Here is a 24,987-nt window from a genome sequence, read left to right on the forward strand (position 1 = left end):
CAAAAAACATGGTGGTTAAGAGAAGGAGTGCCAGGCCTGGTGTAGATCTATAGAAATCAGAAGCCAGTTTCAAAAGCGTGGGCCTCAAAATGCAAAATAACTTGTTAAGGGCGTAAATCAGGAAAGAAAAATTCATGCATACAAGAATCTCACCTTTACTAGCTCCATTACCTTGGGAAAATTACTTCTAGGGGAAATGTAAAGGAAGGAAAACAAAAGTTAAAGAGCTTATACTTTCAAATCTAGAAAAGCAGAGGAGTGATTACTTTCCTAAGATTATAGATAGGAAACACAGGGACTGGAAGATGTTGTCGGTGGACGTGATTAGTAACTGAAAGAGGTAAAAGATGAAGAAACAAGGTAGCTCTATGTGTACTAAACAGATTTGAAGTTCACACATAAAAAAAAATTCTGCACTCTCATTTCATACTACCAGTGCTGTAAGCTGCCAATACCTTCAAGTTCTTCAAACTTCCCTAAACACACTCACTCCCACGCACACACATGCAGAGAAGCACGAATGAAAATCTCCTCTATCTCAAATAGATTATATTTCCAAGCTAAACGTTATGAATTTAATTCATTCTCTTTTCTTTTTTGGCTTCCCTTAATTTTCACTTCATCTAGCTCTTCAAAACAATGCTCATGAAAAACTAGAGTATACTTCATTTTGGGCAGAGTAACCTATTGGATGGATTCCAGACAGGAGTCGGTCTGGATTATGAGGCTCAGGTTGTAAAACCTCATCATTGTCCTAGTACACAGGGTTTCTCAGGGATAGAGATTGCACAAAGAAATCTCTGTGTTGCAAAAGATGGTGCCCTTCAATGGAATTCATATTAAGTCCAGGTAAAACAAATAGCCAGTGGCTGGAACTTTAAATAACTGACATGTTTTCTTTTTAGGGTGAAAAAAAATTGGTAACAAAAGCCAGAAACATGATCCAAATTTGAACACAGTGAAATAAGCATTTTTCATTTTCTTCTACATTTTTATCCTTCAATGATAAAAAAGAAATTTACTTCAGTCAAACAAGAATAGAATGTCTTATTATATATTTTTGAACAATTTAATATCTGCATTTTTTCATGGCCTCCCCTCGGCTGAACTTCTAAAGGATGTGGTCGGTAAGAGAAAAGTATGAGGAAAGTGCCGCATTTCAATATATAATATGCTGATATGGTTTGGTTGTGTCCCCAGCCAAAATCTCATCTTGAATTGTAATCCCCATAATCTTTACAATCCCCACGTGTCAAGGGAGAGACCATGTGGGGGTAATTGAATCATGGGGCCAGTTTTCTCCATGCTGTTCTTGTGATGTTCATTCTCCTTCCTGCCACCTTGTGAAGAAGGTGCCTTGCTTCTCCTTTGTTTTCCACCATGATTGTAAGCTTCCTGAGGCCTCCCCAGCCATGTGGAACTGTGAGTGAAATCTTTTTCTTTTATAAATCACCCAGTCTTGGCCAGTTCTGTATAGCAGTATGAAAATGGACTAATACATATACTGATATAGATAAGGTATCATTAAGAAAGAAGTTACCATTATGAAATAAAATTATGCTAAAAGAGATCACTGTGAAGCCACAAATGTTCTAGCAAGTTCTAATTTGTCTACTGACAGTCAACAAAAGCACAAATCATCCTTGGAGATCAAAAGGTGAGACAAATTTATATATAAATGATAAATATATACATAAAATCAAGGCCTGAAGTACGATAAAAATCTATGAAGCTATTTTATTTTCATTAACTATCAATGTTGCAGGAGAAGAAAATCTTGTAAATTGAAAATCTTCTGACACTTTAAATATCTTCTGGGGCAATCAATGGAAAGAAAAAAGAATAGATCAGTGAGAACTAGAAATTAAAATTTTATTTAGCTTTTCTGTTAAATGAAAGAAAATTTAATGCTAGCAGCAAAGATAAGGGCAGCAATACTCTAGATTTATGTGCTACAAAACAATGAACACCAAAAGACTCTAGAATACTTGCAGATAAAACTGTATTATTTGATAGCAGTTTCAGCCCAATAAAAATAGGAAACCGGGCTTAATAAATTAACCCAAATATGACAAAGATAGTGTGAATAAAATAAAGCCACCACGGTAGGTCAACTTGTTACTCAATCCTTCAACAAGCATTAACAACAGCTTAAACTACGTTGAGCACATGAAACTGAATTAATTTGCCATAGACGGTTTAAACATCCTAAAAGTTATGCCCCTTGTAATATGTCTTTCAAAATGCTGCTATGAATCAAAGAACCATTCTTAATCTAATCTTCAAATTTCTGTTCTTAGACAAAATCCCTTATGATACTTTAATACTTCATTCTATACCTCATAATGTTAAAGCTTTTCCATTATAGAATATATCACATAATTAGAAAACAAAATGGCAAATGTGAGTAAAATCTTAATGCTTACCTAGAAATCTCAACTCCACTACTAATTTCCTATGGTAATTAGAAAATATATATCATAAAATGTAGTGATATACAAACATTGTTATAATGCTTGTAAAACTGTACAAACAATATTTCTTATTCATACTTGCATTCTTGATGAATTGTGACAAAAATTAGAAGTAAATATTTTTATAGAATGTTGGTGATTTTTAATTTACATTAATACATTTGTATGCAGTATATATTAAACCATTTTATAGCAGCAGAAAAATAATCTTTATTTGTAAAGCTCAATTGCATCATAAATATAAAATCAAAGGCCTTTTTAAAAGAGGAACTTAGTCATGCAGTCTGTATTGTTTCCTAGATCTATAATATTTATGAGAGGGTGAATCATGAAATCTCTAGAATATGGAAAAGTCAACACATTTAGTCAACTTCTAATATAGAATTCCTTTCTGCCACTTCTTTATTCACATCTTCAAAAAAGTATGCTAACAGAAAAAGATACATTTCTGGCATGATAGAGAATATATAGTGATGAATTATCAAATGATCTATTTACATGACTATTTTATTCGGCACAAAATATTTTCAGCAGTTAGAGTTGTTGATGAAAATTTAAGGAAAACATCAGCTTTGCTGTAATAATATAAGTTAAGTGATTTAAGAATGACAAACTCAATAACATAAGAAAATACCCAAATGTATGGTATAATTTTGTTGACAGTAGAATATAAGTTTGCCAGGGAGATTAAATGAGTTGTCAATAATGTAGACCTGGGCAGTTCTGAAGACAAACAGCTTTACTGGCAAGTCTGTTAGGTTCTCTGATCCTTGGCTATGTTATTTTCAAAATAGAGGTAATAAGACTTTGTAAGATTGTTGATTGGGATTCAATAAATGATGTATATGAAGTACTTGGAACAGTTGATGCTAGTTCCCTTCTCATTTCTTTTGCATTTCTGATGGCAAACCTTAACTCACAGATATCAAACGGAAAATAAAAGTTAAGTATTAAATTGTGTTGCATTTGCACAATAAAACACATTGTGCATATTTCTTACTGAGACTTTGAAGGAAACCAGAATATTTTACCCCAAAATATATTTCTTTGGCATATTTTAAGATGCTATTCAGAGGGGCTACAGACTACAGGAACAGCTTTGAAAAGCTGTCTTTTTGTGGGAGGGATTACATCTGTATAGAAAATCTACATTAGTAAAGTAAACAACAGATGCAAACAGGCTTTCTCTGAGGCCCCCCTTATCTGCCTTACCCAAAACTAAGATTAACTCAAAGAAAAAAAGAGACTAAAATCTAACCATTTTGAAGTTCTAACAGAGACATTTTAACACAGGCCACCATCTATACTTTCTGAGGGCAGCTCTGAGTTTACTTGAGAGATTTTTTATAGGCATAACAAGACAGCCCTACCTGCCATGCTTTCCTTCCCTCACTGTCCTATTACCTGGGACTCCACCTCCCTCGCACTACCCAGTAGGCAGCCATTCTTTCTATAACCTCAGGATAAGGTATAAACTTCAACCATTTGGCCTCTCCTTTGAGCATCATATTTTGTATGCCTCCCAGGCTTATGCATGTTAATAAGTTTATATACCTTTTTATCTGTTAATTGACCTCTCTATGGTCAATTCATGTCAACAGAATCAGAGATGAACCTTCAGAGAGAGAGGACAATTCTCCTTAACAACTTTAAAAATCATTGGTAGTGTCTTATTTGGATTCCCAAGAAGCAGAGTCTAAGATGATTTTGTGTGCAAGTAGTGGGCTGGAGATCTATACCTGTGAAGCATAAGAAAAGCAGGACATAGTAGAGAGTGAGGTTAGCCTGTGATAGAATTGAAACAGAGACATCAGCAAATCTGAAGCTGGAACGGACTTTCAGAGATGTCCACCCACTTTTGAGGCAAGGAGCTGGAACTTTGTACCTCAGCATTGACTAGCCATTGGACACAGGCTGCTATAAGAGAAGGAACGAGCTCAGAAGAGGTAGTTCCCATGAGCTGAAGGCAATGCTTGTGGAGGAATTTAGCAGGCAAAATTCCTGACTGAGCTGGAGGGACTTTAGAGATTCTTGAATCACACAGATTCTTAAATCAATGAATTCTAGCAGAGCATGAATTCAGGTGGTATACATGCATTCTATATACCTTTATTTCTGCAAAACGTACATCGCCGGCAGAAACCGAAGTTAGTCTTAACTGCAGGAACAATAGCCCCCTAATTAATTTATATACATCAGATAGCTTTTCACTGTGATCTTCAGAAGATCATTTTCCTTAATAAGTGAGATGACATGTAAATATGTAAAACATATTTTTCTCAGAAATGTGAAAAACATTTTAGATATGATAATGCTCTTGCTTATTCAAGTTTTTTTGTAGTATATAATAGACTATGTCTCAAGGCATATAATCACACAATATTCAAATATCAAATAATGATATTTTACCTGTTTAGACAATCCTTAAATGACTTCTAAAAATTAATCCCATATGCATTATTTTATTTGCATCCTTAAAAATACAAAAGTACCAGGTTGGATAAATTTAGGTAAAAATCTCTATTGTTATTTCTTTCTTTACATACCATATTTAATTATTTTCCATTTGAAATCTAAATTGTGGTGAAAATTTTGTGAAGATGAAAGTTCAAAGCAATCATTTTGCAATTGTGCATGTTTAAGGAGAAGAATGAAAGAATTCCCATATCTTTTTCTAAATAACCTAAAAAGAATGATGTGCTTACTAAGAATTTACAGGATCTATTATTTGTACAAATCAACATTTTTAGCTTGGTTTCTGTGTAGGTAAACAAATGACCACTAATGACTGTGTAAGGCTTGTAATTGGGTTCATTTCTTATTCCCAATAAGCCTGCAAAGGCACATTTTAATAGTGGGGATAGGTAGAAGAAATAATATGTTTCTATATTAAGGTAAAGCACTAATTCGCTTGTGAAATTTATGGCCTATAACTAGGCCCACCTATAGTTATAGGTGAGCACTCCTCTTTACACACTACAGGTAATACAAAAGGAGCACTTTTTTTTTTTTTTTTTTGAGACGGGGTCTCACTCTGTTGCCAGGTTGTAGTACAATGGTGCTATCTCGGCTCACTGCAACCTCTGCCTCCCGGGTTCAAGTAATTCTCCTGCCTCAGCCTCCAGAGTAGCTGGGACTACAGGCATGTGCCACCACGTCTAGCTAATTTTTGTATTTTTAGTAGAGACGGGGTTTCACCATGTTTACCAGGATGGTCTCAATCTCTTGACCTCGTGATCTGGCCCCTGCGATCTCCCAAAGTGCTAGGATTACAGGCATGAGCCACCATGCCCGGCCAAAAGGAACACTTTTTAAAGGGAACTGAGAAAGAAAAAAGGGCAGAGGGCTAGGTTATCATCTACAATTTGCCCAAAGGGACTTTTTTTTTTTTTTTTTGAGTGAAACCACTCATAGTTTTTCTTCCTGGAAAAAGTCATCTCAAGTGGATAAATTGTTCCCCTCTGTTGTATAACGCTTTAATTACAACACCCTTTCACCTGATAATCCTCAGAAAAGTATGACATACCCATAGGACCTCATGTGGCTGTGTTATGGGAAACAAAGTGTCTGGATAATTTTTATTTAAAAGCAGGATAGTTCGATGCTAAAAAAGGAATGAGCTATCAAGCCATAAAAAGACACAGAAAAGTTACATGCATATTACTAAGTGAAAGAAGCCAATATAAAAAGGCTACACAGTATGTAATTCAAACTTTATCATATTCTGAAAAAGTCAAAACCATGGGGACCATAAAAAGATCAGTGTTTATGAGGGAGGGAAAGATGAATAGGCAGAGCACAGAGGACTTTTAGGGCAGCGAAACTATTCTGTATGATATTGTGATGTTGGATACATGCCATTACACATTTTGTAAACCCATAGAATGTACAACACCAATGGTAAACACTAATGTAAACTATAGACTTTGGGTGATAGTGATGTGTTGATGTAGGTTAATCAGTTGTAACAAATGTAGTACTGTTGTGCATGGTGTTGATAGTGCGGAAGGCTGTGTGTGAAGGAGGGGATATATGGGAACTTTACTTTCCACTCAGTTATGCTTGAAAACGAAACTATTCTTTAAAAATAGTCTATTAAGAAAAAAAGCAGAGTAGTTTGGTCTTTGTCAAGCACCGGTCTGATGGCTGTGGAAAGATGACAATTTACTATGCTAGGAATCTTATGGGAGCTGATCAGTTGCAAAATAATGTGTGGCCTGGCAGGGGGCTGGATAAGGCAAAAAATACTCAGCAAAATCATGTGGGAAAATATTTTTATTTGTATTCCCACTTACAAATACCTACTGATGGCAGTTGGCAGTATTTAAGAAACTCTTTATCCTACTAAATGTTAGGGTTTGAAATGAATTAGGTTTGCTTTCATAACTCTGAGATTTAGTACAGGAATATAGCATTTCTCCTCATGCTTAAGAAGTTGATTAAATCTTTACACCATTATTTCCATCTAGTTTCCAGCAAATATTACTGGTCTTTTCTTAGGAGGAGACCCCAGAACTCAGCTTTACTGAAATTTGAACCACACTGAATTCTTGGCAACTCTTGCCTCAACACAACCCAATCCCACAGGCCAGCGTCCTTAGAAACTTAAATTAACTATTAAGGATTACTACAGAATTTTCTGACCTACTTCAAGTATCATCACTTTCTATTGATTCCTGCTCTTAACATTCATACACCAGATCAAATATCTTTGAAAACAGATGCAGCCCAGATTAAGGCCAAATTCATCATACCTTCTCAGATAATGTGATTGACACTTTTGGCTCCAGGATCTCCCCTAATTCCTAGTCACCAAGACTTGGCCCTGATCCTACCATTCTTGACTTTTCTCATCCACATGTCCACCATCCTCTGAAGTATAATTTCAGGCCAAACTGATATGACCTAAGATGACCAAGTATTCCCAGTAATCATGGTTGTTTCTCGTGGCCTACATCATGTTAGTAATATTAGTAATGATAGGTCACTGAAAATGTTCTTACTAACATGATGATACTTAAAACATCTTGGGGAAAAAATCTGAATAGGAAATCCAGCAATAAATATTTTGTTGAATAGTATATTAATCAAAGAATTTGAGGAATTTATTAAAATTTTAATTTTTAAATGTTCTCCTAAATGATTTCTCTGTTTGAATGAAGAAAGGCATAGTTTCTACAGAATATTCATTTCGGGAAACAGCCTTTAAAAGTACAGATACTTAAGTGAGTAAGACCAGGGTTTGATTGCAAGTTCAACTATTTAATAGCTGTGTCACCTTCAGCATAGTATTAACTGATGTTATCCTCAATGTCCACATCTATAAAAGGAATATAACAAGATCACTTTGGTTGGTTATGAGGAAAAATTGAATAATAAAATGTATATAAAGCCTTTAATAAAGTGCTAACCTCTAAGTGTATTGATAAGATTGTTTAAAAATACTGAACTTGAGTAAACTCATATCTACTACCGTGGTTTGAAAATCTTTGGCTATTCTAAATTATGCTTGGGACTAACTCTGATTTGGGTTTCTAAACAAGATGTATCTTTTATTCTAGTTTTGTTCTATAATATTGTTTATTACTTCTCCAAAAGAGGTTTGTGACTATCAAGATAGGTGAAGTAAAACACCAAAGCTTACGCTATCATAAACAATACAAACTTAAAGAAAACAACTTGGAATTGAATCGTGCTGTACTTGAGGTGGTTTCACCTAGAAGTTAACAGTAAGGAATAGATTTTTCTTAAGAAGTCTAAGTAGAGACTGAAATATACATTTTAAAATCATGACTTACTTTGCTAGTGATAGTGGTAGGAAGCAGACAAATGCCTAGGCAGATAGGGGCAGGCCCCTGGTGAAACCCCACCTCCAAGCCAAAGACAGTTTAAAGCCTGAAAGCCAAGCTACAAGTCATGTCCATGGACTGGACTGAGAATCTGTCTTCCCATCTGGTGTGCTTTCCTCTGATTGATCCCCACCCTTTACCTATTTTACAAATACCAACCCTTTGCTAATTGGTTTTCTACACTTCTATGCCCACCTTTGAGTGATGCCTTTGCTTTAGCCTTTCCTTGCACACTCACAAATATATCAGCATGTGCTCTCCTATTCTGAGCCCATAAAAGCCCTAGACTCAGCCATACTGGGGGAGAAACTACCCAACTGTGGGGGTGGAGGACCACCCACGCATCCCCTCTCCACTGAGAAGTGTTCCATTGCTCAATAAATTATTCTCTACCCTTCTCACTCTTTCTTTGTCAGCATATCCTCATTCTTCTTAGACATGTGACAAGGGCTCAGGACCCACCAAACATGGGTACAGAGAAGGCTGTAACACTGTGGCCCTCTGCCCTCTAATGAGCAGAGGGCAGCCAGCCCACATGACAGAAACAGCAGTGGGGCAGAGCCAGCCCCAAAGCCGTGGGCCGAGGCAGAGCAAGGACATTGCTGGCCAGGTGTTTCTGGCTGGCAACAGTGATCAAGAAATGTCCTGTGTCACTAGGTTTATCTTATGCCTATAAAATTTAATAGTTCTCAATTACTTTCTGACCACAATTTTTGTTTCTTATATCTCTTTGACAAATAACATCTATAATTAACTAAACGTCATACATTTGGAAGAAATAAAAAATCCTTTCCAATAGAATACTACAGTTCATTCATACTAAAATCAAATAAATGAAAAACACATAAAGCAATGCAGAAGCAATTTCTACTTTAAGAATGTACTTTCATTTTTCTTCTCATCATTTGGCCACCTTGAAGCAAACTACAAAATTATATTAAAAATCTTTATGATGTCAAATATAGGAAGAGATTGAAATTCATTCACATTTTTAAAGGTCAGTATAATTTAGATGAATTATATTTATCAAACATGAAACATCTGATCACAATATAATATTGTAACTCAAGTTGCAGTGAGTTAGCTCTCTAAAGTCTCCTCTGTACGGGCCCACCCTCCTCTCTTCATGTCTCTATGTTTTCTAATAACTTTCCATTTCTTCCCAAAGATATTTTTGTGCTATTTGAAAAATCTATTCAGTCATAAATTCAACACATACTTTTAAAAAGTAGTCTAAAGTTATTAAATAAACCATAAATTTTCACTAGGAAACTCAATAGTCTGTACTAACAGATCATAGTTTATTGATTAAAACACCTATTTGAAAAGATATGCATTATTTCAAACCAATTGCAGTGTTACCAACCAACTGAATCCTGAATATCTGCAGGAACAAAAAAATAAAAAACAAAAACCCACTGTCCTATACACTGTAAAAGGATGTCTATTTCCACACATAACTATACTGAAGGCACACATCAAGAAACTCTAAAACTCTAACAACTCAAAAATAGTAAATTTTCTGCAGGTCACAACCCTAATACAATTAAGTATGTACAAAAAATAAAATTTCTCCTTCACTCTCAAAGAGAAATGATGTATTTTAATGTACTCTGCTGATAAAGATTTTAAGTAATATTTTTCCTGGTTTAAAAAAATAGTTCATTCTTTTATCCTCACATCTGCAGGTACACAAATAACTTAAATTGATGATGTAAAATTGAGAAAATATTTTTAGAAAAGCTTACCATTGTCATTTTTCAGCGTCCCATTGCTGAGTTGTTTTAATCTCTTTTGATGTGATTTGCCATTGTAGTGGATTTGTGCTTGAGCGGCTGAATTCAGCTGAATGTTACATACATTGCACAAAGTAAAGTTGCTATGTTTCTTTTCTCTTTCTGGTTTTTCTTCAAAGTCATCAGGTATTAATTCAGCCTCACTCTCGCCATCGTGTACACATGTGAAATCTGGGGGTGCAAGGAAGATTATGAACAAGCAGATCAAGATTTTTAGATTACTTCATATTTATTAAATTGGGTGGCAAATAAGGATTGTTCTACATACAAGAATTAAAAATTTCTATGTACTCTCATTTTAATAGATTGCTTTCACACTATGCTAAAGTAGACAATCTCTTTAATGAAATATAAATGGCAAATGTTTAACTTTTTATCTATTCCCAATACTGTGCTATATGTTTTTATTACTTCATTTAATTATCATAACAATGTAATAAGCACTATAGTTTTCCCTTTTTTATAGCTGAGGAAACTAAGTTTTAGAATAATTAAACAACTCGTCTAAGGTCACACAGCTAACAAGTGGTATAGCTGTGATAAGCATTCAGTTTATCTCTAAATCCGAAGTTTTTAATCATGTTCTCTAGTGTGTAATAATGAATTAGATTATTTTGTTTTAATTCAACTAAATAAAATTCTTATATTCCTTACTAGTTAAGTAAAGTGACTTACATCTGGATGGACACATTCTACACACACAAAGATGCTAACACTCTTTCAATACCCCAAATTTTATATTTTATACCTGACACACAAGAGAGGCTTTGAATACCCAGGATAGCCTTATAATCAGGGTACAAAAAAAGTGTGACTGACTTATGGCTTACACTGGAAAGCATTACTTCTGGATAAATGTACGCTTTGTATACTAAAACCAAAGAGAAAAGGTCAACCCATAATTTCAGTATCTCTGGCCTTAATATGACATTTATTTCTTTATTTGAGACAGGGTTTCACTCTGTCACTTAAGCTGGAGTGCAGTGGCATGATCTTGGCTCAACACAGCCTTGACCTCCTGGGCTCAAGCAGTACCCCCACTTTAGCCTACTAAGTAGCTGGAACTACAGGTGTGTGCCACCAATTATTGGCCAGTAAGATGGCAATAATTAGAGTAACTATTGTAATCTATATTTAACATCCATTCACAAGTAATTTAAAATAATAATACCTCATTTCTAAGTTTTCTCTACTTCCACTACCCAAGCCTCTCTCGCACACTATGGTTCAGATAGGAGTTCTCCATTCCAGTTCTCCCAGTTCTTTAAGGAGTTATTTTAAAGTATTTGAAAAATATTAGCAGAGAAAAACAGTCATGATTTTAATGTGCATTTATGAACTGACTGCTATGTGACAGCATCCTCCTAGGTTCTGGAGTTAAACTGACAAGCATCACAAAAGTGGTCCTTGCAATTATACAAACTTAATGATACAAAAGCCATGGACTTTGGTATCAGGCAGATGAGATAACAAATGCTGAAATGTTTTTAACAATATGTAAGTATTATCAGTTTGCCAATAAAATTTTAAAGAAAATCAAACTAGTGAACTCATGCAAAAATGGCTAATACTTGAATCTATTTATGGGTATCGAAGTCACTATCCAAATTCCAAAATGAGTAAAAGATTGGTCAGTACATAATGCATGCTTTCTTTGTGAACTAATTCATTTAAAATATATTAACTTCCTTTTAAAAAGGAAACTCTATCTCTCTTACTCAGATAACCTTGTTAAAATAATTTAAATATGCAATTTAAATGGTCATTTTAAAAGAAAATTTATAGACTTTGTAAAATGATTAATTTTAATGAAAGGAAAATATGTAAGCATATCAGCTTTCCTTATTTTATATAAATAAAAAAATGTAAATATCTATCCAGGTTATAATCAGAACATTTCAAAACTTCTTTTGTCTAGAGTTGATTTATGCTTTTAAATCTTTTATCTCAAATATGGTTAAGTAGTAAAATGATTAAGTAAATGATGGTGTGCTAAAATCACTGCAATATGCATCGCCATTAAAAGCAGATCAGGAAAGTTATATAATATGGGAAAATATTTTGTGTATAAGTAAAAACCAAAAATAAGATGTAAATTTACATAGAGTATGTTTACAACCATATGAAGCACAAACTTGACTTAGAAAAAGTATTAGAATTATTTCATTCTGAGTGGCAAGATTAGAGTTGGCTTGTTTTCCTTTAGCATTTCTGTATTTAAAAAATTTCACATGATGACCATTTATTATGAAAAATTAAATCAATGTATTTCAAAGAAATAAGCCAAAGAACTTACTTCCTCCAGCGTGAACAGCTTAGGTTTGCCAGAACTAGGCAATGCTACAGAGATAGTCATAGTAGGTGTGCCCTTGTAACACATCATTTTTGCTAAATGTATGCATATATTTGGAAGAAAATATTTTCTTATTTGATTCACATTTCCATCTTGACCCACAAAATAAGAACATGTGCTAACAATTTAGCAGGGAAAAATATTGGAGGATTTTCTTTCAAGCCTCTGAGATTTATTTGCTTACACATGAGAAATTCCCTGCTCACCTGAGAAAATAAAGACTATATTATCAGACAATGTCAACAATTAATTTTGTACTAAGGTGCAAAAATGACAACTTTAAAAGGAAATAGAAACTATGTGGTATTGACACTAAGGAAAAAAGAGAACCTCAAATTATTGTGGCTGGGGTAGGACATCATAAAACATTTACAGATGGCCGGGCACGGTGGCTCACGCCTGTAATCCCAGCACTTTGGGAGGCCGAGGCGGGTGGATCAGAAGTTCAGGAGATCGAGACCATCGTGGCTAACACAGTGAAATCCCGTCTCTACTAAAAAATACAAGACATTAGCCGGGCGTGGTGGCAGGCGCCTGTAGTTCCAGCTACTCGGGAGGCTGAGGCAGGAGAATAGACTGAACCCGCGAGGTGGAGCTTGCAGTGAGCCAAGATCACGCCACTACATCCCAGCCTGGGCAACAGAGCAAGACTCCGTTTCAAAAAAAAAAAAAAACTACAGATTTTGCAGGAAAACTGCAGTGGCTCAAATGGCACTCTCTGAAGTAGGAGGCAATATTTGTAAGCAATTTTCCTTCCCAATATGGTAAAAAGGACATGCTTAAATTTTTAAATGGAAATTTGACATATGTGAGTTCCACTGAGAAAAAGTTCAGCAGTAATACATAAACGTTAGGTGACTGTCTTGGAACCCAAAATAATTTATCAATTTGTCCACTTTTTTCCCTCCTAACCTTCATCCCTCAGAACCATTAAGACACTGGAAAGATGTCTGGCTTAATACAATAATGTAAGTATACACAGCACTATTTAACATGTTCAAGAACTGGAATTATCCTGAGAGTAATTATCAAAGGAATGAGGTGTTTGTGTGAGTGTGCTTTAATTTTCTAGATGTGGATACTGATTTACTCTTGCAGACTCACAGGAATAAATAAAATGTGGCACACATAAGATGACTCATTTTTAGTAAGCTATATTAAACAATGTATGTGAGTTAATTTGAGAAAAAATAAAAGTAGAAACAATATTTTTCTGGGATGCAATGTGGTTCTTGCAGTTGATTTATTTAGTGCATTGTTCTGACATAAGCTGAAATGTCCCCACCTTTGCCAAAGGACCAGCTGTTGGTATCAAGACTGCCCTGAGAAGTGCTCATCTTCTCTAACCCACGCCACCCCTGGCATGGGTCTCTGGTGGACCCTACAATTCATGTAACCTAATTAAGAATCAAAAGTTGTAGACACAGAAGCCAACTGAAAAAACTCCCAGGAAACAAAGCTGGAGCAACTTGAGCAATAATCTAAGCAACATATTATTGGATTAATGCCTAAAGTATAAATTTCAATGAGTATATACTGATATAAATACAAATGAAGGAGATAGATACCAAACTCTCATTTAGAAGTATTCCAAATAACTTAAATAGACATCCTCCATTCAAAGCGGGATAGGGCATAACACTCTTCCTCTTTAAGTATAGGTTATGCTTAGTGACTTGCATCCAAATACTGTGGCACAGAAAGAGGAGAAAAGTAGCTTTATAGTGAAGAAACCTGACAAATAATACTTCAGCCACATCAAGTCTCACATCAACAGTGATAGGTCACACTGATAGCAAGAATCCTTAATATGACATGCTAACAATGGTATTTCACCTCTGTGATCTTCCTTACAGAAATAATAGACAAACACACACTAAGACACAGTACACAAAATACCTGACCAATATGCAAAACTGTCAAGGTCATCAAAACTAGGGGAAGTCTGAGAAATTGTTACAGCCCAGTGGAGCCTAAAGAAATACTAAAACTAAATGAAATGTGGTATCCTGGATGGGGCCTTAAAATAAAACGTGGACATCAGAGGAAAAATTAATGAAATCCAAATAAAACGTAGAGTATCATTAATAATAATGTATTATTAGTTCGTTAGTTGTAATAAATGTACCGTATTTACAAAAGATATCAACAATAGAGAAAATTGGATGGGAGGTCTATGGGAACTCTACCAATTTGGCAACTTTTCTGCAACTCTAAGACAATTATACAGTAAAAGTTTTATTTAATATTTTTTTAAATTTGGAAAATAGAGCAGAGACCATTTTCTCTCCTTGACAATAAAACAGGAACCTCTTGAGAACTTGTGTGCTCTGGGAAAGAACTTAGAAAGAAACTTCTGTTCTCTTTATCCCTTGCTCATTCAACTCGCGGTAGAAACAAATTATGTGATTTGAAGAATGAGGGAAACATTCACTGCTTCATGTGTGGTCCACCATCGGATGGCTCTTTATCTCAAATTTGCCTGAAATGACCTTCTCCTATCTTCTTGCTTGCCGTATACAAACTTACAATGGAAAGGCTCCCCAGCCCTCTGTGAAAAGCTCAGAATTCTCCTGCCTGTGACTAGGTAGGTAAATTCAATTCAGAAAAGAAAGGGTTGAGGGTTAAAAAATCCAATATGGAACACAGTTGTAAGTCATTTTATCTAATTCAAATTTTCCTTCTGAATAACTGGGCTACCAACCCACTAACAAAAAATCTAATACACCTCAACTGATTCCTTCTATTTATTATCAGTTTCAATTAAGATTATAAGCCATTTACACACACACACACACACACACACAGAGGTATCCAAGCCAACCACCACATAATTAACAATTTATAAACTTGATATTCGCTTTAGTGTTTTAACCCTATTGCAACTCCCACAATCATTAATATAAAATGAACGTATGTAAAATAGTGTATTTTAGTTGACAACCAAACCCAATTTTAATGAGTAGAAAACTTTCCCTGCAAATAGTGTATTTTATCTCAACTTTAACGAGCCAGGTTACATCGTTTTGTCCATGATTGGCTTTAGTCATTGTTCTTGCATCTGATGCCTTGTCAAAGTGGCAAACCTCTAAAATCTCCAAGAACCTCAAGTTTCTAAGATAATCTGAATTGACAATGAAACGTCTGTAGATGACAGCCACTAACAGACAGTTTAGTGCACAATAAACCACACTGTAAGTAGTTTTACAAATGACTTACAAAGTCATACGACTCTAAATGGTATAAATAAACCAAAATATTCTTGTTTTACAATGACTTCTCCCACTGTATAATTTTTTTAAAAGTTGGCAGATAGGAATTTACATATCTAGAAGACATTTAGCACAGACACTCTCATATAAATAGTGGTAGAGACCGAGGCTAAACACTGAAAATTCCTTTAGAAATCTTGATATGATAATATCGCCAGAAATTATTTTTGGTTCAACGGAAAATAAAATAAAAATCTAATCTAGAGATACTTCATGGCGATAACACTGAAATACAACTAGTCAGGGTAGATGACAGCTGGCTATTTTATTAAAAAGTCAAAATTACAAGTTTATTTGGTAAGCAGCTTTATATTCTTAAGTTTTAGTAATATTTATACAGAACACAACAGGTGACAGATTTTGGCCATTTCTTTAAAAATAATTTCATTGAAAAAATAAAATTTAATGTCTAAATATTCCCCACATTTTACAAAAGTTTTGCTCAAAAATACTTATTCTTCTGAAAAGAAGAATCCACCAATATTGACTTCCTTATAGAGTCTCTTATAAAGAGTTCTTAAAATTGCTTTATTATGGAAAAAAAGTACTGTATGGGAAGATATCAATCTAGTCCATTTCACAGAAGGGGAGTTGTAATTTGTATGATATATACAAATCCTAATGGAGTTTATAATTCTTATACAATTTTCTTGACCATCTCATAAAATGAAGGTAAAAATATAACAAAGATTTATTATTTGTAAGAATATGATGATACAACTGCTACTGTAATATGTCATTTTGCAGAAAGCATTTAAAATCACCTTTAAAAATGGTAAAAGGTTGTGGAAATCATGAATAAGCATATATAGAGTAAAAAGAGAAAAATACTATACTAATGTCATGGGATTAGATACTGCTTTCTTGGAATAAAATTTCCAGAGACAATTATCATAAGTGGATTTTAAAAGCACTAAAATTAATTTGAAATAACTTAGAAAAAATGAGAAAAAAAAAGCTATTAGGTGATTTGAAAGGTGGCTCCAGCCACACATTGCTGTTCAAAGTTGCCCATGCAGGATTTAAGTTAAATTGCTTCAGAAAATTAAGACTAGTAATGAACCATTTTAGGCAAATATTTTTAAATCTCATTTTTATTCATAAAACTTGTGAAAGAAATTTGGCCTTTTTTCGATGAAAAAAATAGGTAGTAACTTTTATTCAGCATTTCCTTGTATTAGGATTTAGAGAGTATTGCTTACATCTGTATATGCATATACATACTGCATATATGTGTATAAATTATACATATGTATATATAATGTATATAGATTTTATGCATCATATTTGGAATACATATATATATAAATAAATCAAATAAACTACTTCAGTAGTGAATCTTCCTCTATATTCAAGACTAATGTAGAAAAATTTATTTTACTGTTATGGTAAAACATTAAATATATATTATATATAATATATAAAATCATATTTATAGCATTTAGCATTTGAGAAAATTATAGTGGGTCACAATATCTTCTATATTTCACTATTAAAACTGTAAATAGTTCACAGTGCTATAAAGCACCATTATAAAAATAATTTTGTGTTGATCTAATTCCCCACTAGAGTGCAGTGTGAATTTAAAATTAAAACTACAGCAACTGGAAATTCCCAAGACATAAAAATAGCATTACTATAATTCTGTAAATATCTAACATACACATATTCTAACACAACATTCAGCTTCAGTGGTGTGTGTGTGTGTATAGCACAGCTAACGAACTCACCAATATTTAGCCACACAACTCAGATACTAAAGATAAACCGGGGGAAAGTCACAGAATAGAAGATAATCTAAACTGTTTGTCACATGTTATCATAAGTTCTTTATTAAAAAGCATTAATTGTTTTACATCATCTCCTAACTTAAATATCACTTACGAACTTCAAAAATGAGAATATTTTAATTAGGAACATCTTACTTTTATGACAGGAAATTACATTATAGAAGACTACATAAGGCAAATCAAGGTTAAAGGATTGTATTTCAAGTACAGTTTTTATCACATCACAGTATCACATTAAATTTGTTGGTCTCAATACAACTATGGCTTTTACAAGGTGATGGAAGTCTTAACTGAATATTTGCAGATTCACCTACAAAAATTAAGCCCAGAGTGGCAGAATGAGATACAGAATGAAACGTTTAAATGCATTCCTTTCTCCCTTTTAAGCAGTAGACTTTTTAGAATTTTAAGTTTCAAATCAGAATTTCTATTTTGAGTCCTCAGTTTCAAAAAGAAATTTTAACTTAATCTTCAAATGACTCACCATGAAAGCACTAAAATATTTTTGAGGCCAAATGGGAGCCCATAGTTTAACCTCGAAAATAAAAACAACAACATTTTGTTAAAAAAGGTAAATTATTCAAGTAGAATCCACTACTATATAAATAATAGATCAGATATGTCTTAAATTTCAATGTCATGCATGTATTCCTCAAAGTTTCAAAGACCAATGAAAAATTATATATTATTACATTTTTTTAACCAACAGTACACAAATATTTTCCTGTATTCTGACCTATTGTTCCTATTTTAGGAATCTCTTCTTGAATCAGTCATGCCATCAGGGCCTCCTTGGCAAAACATGATCCCCCTGGAGTTATGCCACACAGCGTGTCTGCCATCACACCAGGGATGCTGAGGCTGCACTGTGAGTCCTGCTCTTGAGTTCTCAGACCAGATTTTTTTAAAGCTACTTTAAACATCAACCCTATTTTCTTGAAAATGCACCAAATATCTTTGTGCTTTCAGCTAGTTCTACTCTACTTTGGATCTAAAACAGCTTACATAAAACTTAAGAAAGGTTTGCCCCAGAAAAATTTCTGAAGACCTGAATTAGAGAATGATTGTTCTTACGTATATCTGGTGAAAAGTTATGCCAAGAAAAAAAGTAGGCACCCTACGAGTTATTAAAAAGTCATATGACAAATATATTTTAAGTACCTGCCCTGTGCTAGCACTCGTTTAGCCACTTAGGATATTTGTACATCACATCACACAATACCCTAGTTCTCTGTGGAGTTTGAGAAGAGAGAGATAATGTAGGCTAGACTGACTATGACTTTTTAAAATTATTATACTTTAAGTTTCAGGGTATAAGTGCACAATGTGCAGGATTGTTACATATGTATACATGTGCCATGTTGGTGTGCTGCACCAACTAACTCGTCATTTAACATTAAGTATATCCCCTAATGCTATCCTTCCCCTCTCCCCCCACCCCACAAGAGGCCCCAGTGTGTGATGTCCGCCTTCCGGTGTCCATGTGTTCTCATTGTTCAATTCCCACCTATGAGTGAGAACATACGGTGGTTGGTTTTTTGTCCTTGCGGTAGTTTGCTGAGAATGATGGTTTCCAGCTTCATCCATGTCCCTACAAAGGACATGAACTTATCCTTTTTTATGGCCGCATAGTATGCCATGGTGTATACATGCCACATTTTCTTAATCCAGTCTATCATTGTTGGACATTTGGGTTGGTTCCAAGTCTTTGCTATTGTGAATAGTGCTGCAATAAACATACGTGTGCATGTGTCTTTATAGCGGCATGTTTTATAATCCTTTGGGTATATACCCAGTAATGGGATGGCTGGGTCAAATGGTATTTCTAGTTCTAGATCCCTGAGGAATCGCCACACCGACTTCCACAATGGTTGAACTAGTTTACAGTCCCACCAACAGTGTCAAAGTGTTCCTATTTCTCCACATCCTCTCCAGCACCTGTTGTTTCCTGACTTTTTAATGATTGCCATTCTAACTGGTGTGAGATGGTATCTCATTGTGGTTTTGATTTGCATTTCTCTGATGGCCAGTGATGATAAGCATTTTTTCATGTGTCTTTTGGCTGCATTAATGTCTTCCTTTGAGAAGTGTCTGTGCATATCCTTCACCCACTTGTTGATGGGGTTGTTTTTTTCTTGTAAATTTGTTTGAGTTATTTGTAGATTCTGGATATTAGCCCTCTGTCAGATGAGTAGATTGCAAAAATTTTCTCCCATTCTGTAGGTTGCCTGTTCACTCTGATGGTAGTTTCTTTTGTTGTGCAGAAGCTCTTTAGTTTAATTAGATCCCATTTGTCAATTTTGGCTTTTGTTGCCATTGCTTTTGGTGTTTTAGACATGAAGTCCTTGACCCCCATGCTTATGTCCTGAATGATATTGCCTAGGTTTTCTTCTAGGGTTTTTATGCTTTTAGGTCTAACATGTAAGTCTTTAATCCATCTTGAATTAATTTTTGTATAAGGTGTAAGGAAGGGATCTAGTTTCAGCTTTCTACATATGGCTAGCCAGTTTTCCCAGCACCATTTATTAAATAGGGAATCCTTTCCCCATTTCTTGTTTTTGTCAGGTTTGTCAAAGATCAGATAGTTGTAGATATGCGGCATTATTTGTGAGGGCTCTGTTCTGTTCCATTGGTCTATATCTCTGTTTTGGTACCAGTACCATGCTGTTTTGGTTACTGGAGCCTTGTAGTATAGTTTGAAGTCAGGTAGCATGATGCCTCCAGCTTTGTTCTTTTGGCTTAGGATTGACTTGGCGATGCGGGCTCTTTTTTGGTTCCATATGAACTTTAAAGTAGCTTTTTCCAATTCTGTGAAGAAAGTCATTGGTAGCTTGATGGGGATGGCATTGAATCTATAAATTACTTTGGGCAGTATGGCCATTTTCACGATATTGATTCTTCCTACCCATGAGCATGGAATGTTCTTCCATTTGTTTGTATCCTCTTTTATTTCATTGAGCAGTGGTTTGTAGTTCTCCTTGAAGAGGTCCTTCACATCCCTTGTAAGTTGGATTCCTAGGTATTTTATTCTCTTTGAAGCAATTGTGAATGGGAGTTCACTCATGATTTGGCTCTCTTGTGTGTCTGTTATTGGTGTATAAGAATGCTTGTGATTTTTGCACACTGATTTTGTATCCTGAGACTTTGCTGAAGTTGCTTATCGGCTTAAGGAGATTTTGGGCTGAGACGATGGGGTTTTCTAGATATACAATCATGTCATCTGCAAACAGGGACAATTTGACTTCCTCTTTTCCTAATTGAATGCCCTTTATTTCCTTCTCCTGCCAGATTGCCCTGGCCAGAACTTCCAATACTATGTTAAACAGAAATGGTGAGAGAAGGCATCCCTGCCTTGTATCAGTTTTGAAAGGGAATGGTTCCAGTGTTTGCCCATTCAATGAAGGCAGAAATAAAGATGTTCTTTGAAACCAACGAGAACAAAGACACAACATACCAGAATCTCTGGGACACATTTAAAGCAGTGTGTAGAGGGAAATTTATAGCACTAAATGCCCACAAGAGAAAGCAGGAAAGATCTAAAATTGACACCCTAACATCACAATTAAAAGAACTAGAGAAGCAAGAGCAAACACATTCAAAAGCTAGCAGAAGGCAAGAAATAACTAAGATCAGAGCAGAAATGAAGGAAATAGAGACACAAAAAACCCTTCAAAAAATCAATGAATCCAGGAGCTGGTTTTTTGAAACGATCAACAAAGTTGATACACCACTAGCAAGACTAATAAAGAAGAAAAGAGAGAAGAATCAAATAGATGCAATAAAAAGTGATAAAGGGGATATAACCACCTATGCCACAGAAATACAAACTACCATCAGAGAATACTATAAACACCTCTATGCAAATAAACTAGAAATCTGGAAGAAATGGATAAATTCCTCGACACATACACCCTCCCAAGACTAAACCAGGAATAAGTTCAATCTCTGAATCGACCAATAACAGGCTCTGAAATTGAGGCAATAATTAATAGCTTACCAACCAAAAATGTACAGGACAAGACAGATTCACAGCCGAATTCTAACAGAGGTACAAGGAAGAGCTGGTACCATTCCTTCTGAAACTATTCCAATCAATAGAAAAAGAGGGAATCCTCCCTAACTCATTTTATGAGGCCAGCATCATCCTGATACCAAAGCCTGGCAGAGACACAACACAAAAAGAGAATTTTAGACCAATATCCCTGATGAACATCGATGCAAAAATCCTCAATAAAATACTGTCAAACCGAATCCAGCAGAACATCAAAAAGCTTATCCACCATGATCAAGTGGGCTTCATCCCTGGGAGGCAAGGCTGGTTCAACATATGCAAATCAATAAACATAATCCAGCATATAAACAGAACCAATGACAAAACCACATGATTATCTCAGTAGATGCAGAAAAGGCCTTTGACAAAATTCAACAACGCTTCATGCTAAAAACTCTCAATAAATTAGGTATTGATGGGACATATCTCAAAATAATCAGAGCTATCTACGACAAACCCACAGCCAATATCATACTGACTATGACTTTTAACAGTAAGGCTAAGAGGAGAATTGTGATGAAGATTTCGGCTTGTAAATCCAGCAGCTATATGCTTTTTTTTTTTTTTTTTTTTTTTTTTAAAGGGACAGCTTTGCTTTCTCCTTCTCTCATTTATAATGCTGAAAGTCTCAGGTTTTCTTTCTTTTCTCATTGATTCTGTCTTCTTAAAATATATTTTAATACTTTGGTGATTTCAACTGCTGTCCATGCCTAGTCTTTTTGTAATATAGACTTTCTTATATTATCTGCAACCAATTTTTCCATAACAATTATTATAAATGTCATAATTACTCTTAGATCAATGTTTCCTTTTACAGTTTTCTCCCTTTCACTATTAAAGGAGAAGGGCAGGTACTAACGATGATTCAGGATATTTTCAGGCTATATGAGAATATTTTCTTATACCCAGATAAATTTCCCTGAAAATTTACGCATCCTAACTGTGGCAGATATACTCTAGGATGGCCGCTCTAATTTCCACCTTGAGGTAATCAGACCTTTTCACAGTCCACTCTCCTGGAGGGTAGAACCTGTAACTAGCTTCTACCAATAGAATATGGTAAAGGTGGCCGGGAGCGGTGGCTCAAGCCTGTAATCCCAGCACTTCGGGAGGCCGAGGCGGGCGGATCACGAGGTCAGCAGATCGAGACCATCCTGGCGAACACGGTGAAACCCCGTCTCTACTAAAAACACACAAAAAATTAGCCGGTCGCAGTGGCGGGCGCCTGTAGTCCCAGCTGCTCTGGAGGCTGAGGCAGGAGAATGGTGTGAACCCAGGAGGCGGAGCTTGCAGTGAGCAGAGATGGGGCCACTGCACTCCGGCCTGGGCGAAAGAGGGAGACTCCGTCTCAAAAAAAAAAAAAAAAAAAAAAAAAAATATGGTAAAGGTGATGGGATATACATCATGAGTGGGATTATGTTACAAAAAGATAGTAATGCCCATAGACTCTCCCTCACTAGCTTTGAAGAAGCAAGCTGCCAAAGCTTTTTCAGGTTGTCTTACATTTCACTTCTACAATCTGAAAAAAATGTGATTTTATTATGAGTTTCCCTGAGAAGAGGATCATGTGGCAAGGATCTTAGGGTAGTCTCTGGCCAAAAACCAGTCAAAAAATGAGACCCTAATAAGCAGCTGAATGCCGCAAACAAACATATGAGTGAGGAAGTGGTTCCTTCTCCAGTTGAACTATAGATGAAAACACATCCCTGCCTATATCTTTATTGTAGCCTGGAAGAAGTCCTGGTTAGGCAATGTGTGGACTACTGCTCCTCAGAAACTGTGAGCTAATAAATGTGTGTTGTCTTAAGACATAAAGCTTCTGTAATAGTATTATGCATAAATACATAACTACTATACCAACTAACTCTCTTGCAATAATTAATATTAAAATTAGAAAGTAACCCAAATTTCCAAGGAAAAATATTTGTCAAGAAAATGTCTTAAAACAAATTACCACCTAACCAAAACCATGTTTTTTTGTTAAATGAATTAAATATCCCAGCTGTATCCCTAATCCCAAACATACTTGAGTGAAAGTTAAAAGAAATAAGTTAACTCTTTCCCATATGAAGAACTTGATCACCTGATGCACATCCATGACAGACATAACTAATCAATTATGGCAATCTTTCCTTCAGAGGCTGGATTTTGTTTCACATGACACATTGCAGGGATCCACAAATTATTCAGATTTACCATATAAGAAGAAATTTATTTGCTATACTAGATACACTGACTAATGTATCACTATTGAATTTGACTTAGAGAGAGTAGAAACCCATTAAAAAGATAAACTAGGTAGTATTCATTTTTCACTATGGTACCATTTAACATATTTTTCTATTATCCAACTAAGCTTGAAAGATTGTTTAATAAGTTTGTAGAACCAAGTCTAGACTGTTAAAAGAATCCAAATTGAAAATTACTTATAGCAGTTATTATAAATAAAAATGTATTGCAGGGTAGTAAATTTAAGATAAAAAATAATTATACATATACAGTAGAGATTTTTTTCATATGTAGGAGACTTTAGTAAATATTGTTGTATTTGTATTTCTCAAATGCATTGTATTTAGATTTAAGCTCCAAATAGAGAAATGATGGATATGGATATAAATATAGATCTAAGAAAAAATGTGAAAGATTAAGTATTAAATTTTAATTGTAAAAAACTGGGTTTCTTAGACCTGAAAAGAAGGCAAGGAAGAGACTTAATAAAAGTCTTAAAGCAAATAAAGAAATATTATTAATTGAAGGTGGTTTTTAGCTTCTGTCCACTTCTATTAATGAAAGAAAAATAATGAGTTAGAACTATAGCATCAATAGTTAAGGTTACATATAGTATTATTAAGAGAGGAAGTTCCTTGGACATTTTTCCTTTTTATTTTTCATAGTCATCTAACTCGGGGAGTTAAAATTAAATTATCTTAAAAATTATCTTAAAGGTAACAGTATGCATTCTGCTCTTCTCAAGTGCTTTGATCTTCAGAGAATGAGAAGTTATTTATTTATTTATTTTTTTAATTTGAGATGGAGTCTCACTCTGTCGCCCAGGCTGGATGCAGTGTGCAGTGGTGCAATCTCGGCTCACTACAACCTCCGCCTCCCGGGTTCAAGCGATTCTCCTGCCTCAGCCTCCAGAGTAGCTGGGACTACAGGCACACACCACCATGCCCACCTAATTTTTTTATTTTTAGTAGAGACGGTGTTTCACCATATTGGCCAGGATAGTCTCAAACTCCTGACCTCGTGATTCACCCCCCTCAGCCTCCTGAGAATGAGAAGTTGTAAAACCAAGGATTCTTTATGAAAGTTAGTTATAAAAGTATATTTCTATTGTGCCATTAATATATATATTTTCATTTAAAAATGGGTTTAGTAGATTATTAAACTATAACTTCC

General features: G+C 34.9%; 1 protein-coding gene across 4 annotated transcripts in view; it reads right to left on the bottom strand.

The window, feature by feature from the left end:
* ZNF385D (zinc finger protein 385D) overlaps positions 1 to 24,987 on the bottom strand; it is a 943,735-nt gene that overhangs the window by 730,297 nt on the left and 188,451 nt on the right. For 2 of the 4 annotated variants that reach the window (XM_019024766.4, XM_019024765.4), the window contains exon 2: positions 10,072 to 10,290. In XM_019024766.4, the coding sequence (XP_018880311.3) occupies positions 10,072 to 10,290 (219 nt within the window). Of the gene's footprint in view, positions 1 to 10,071; positions 10,291 to 24,987 lie in introns of those variants that run through there. The other 2 variants (XM_055383493.2, XM_019024768.4) reach the window with 2 other exon arrangements.

This window comes from Gorilla gorilla, chromosome 2, assembly GCF_029281585.2.
Source record: "Gorilla gorilla gorilla isolate KB3781 chromosome 2, NHGRI_mGorGor1-v2.1_pri, whole genome shotgun sequence".
Lineage (NCBI taxonomy): Eukaryota > Metazoa > Chordata > Mammalia > Primates > Hominidae > Gorilla > Gorilla gorilla.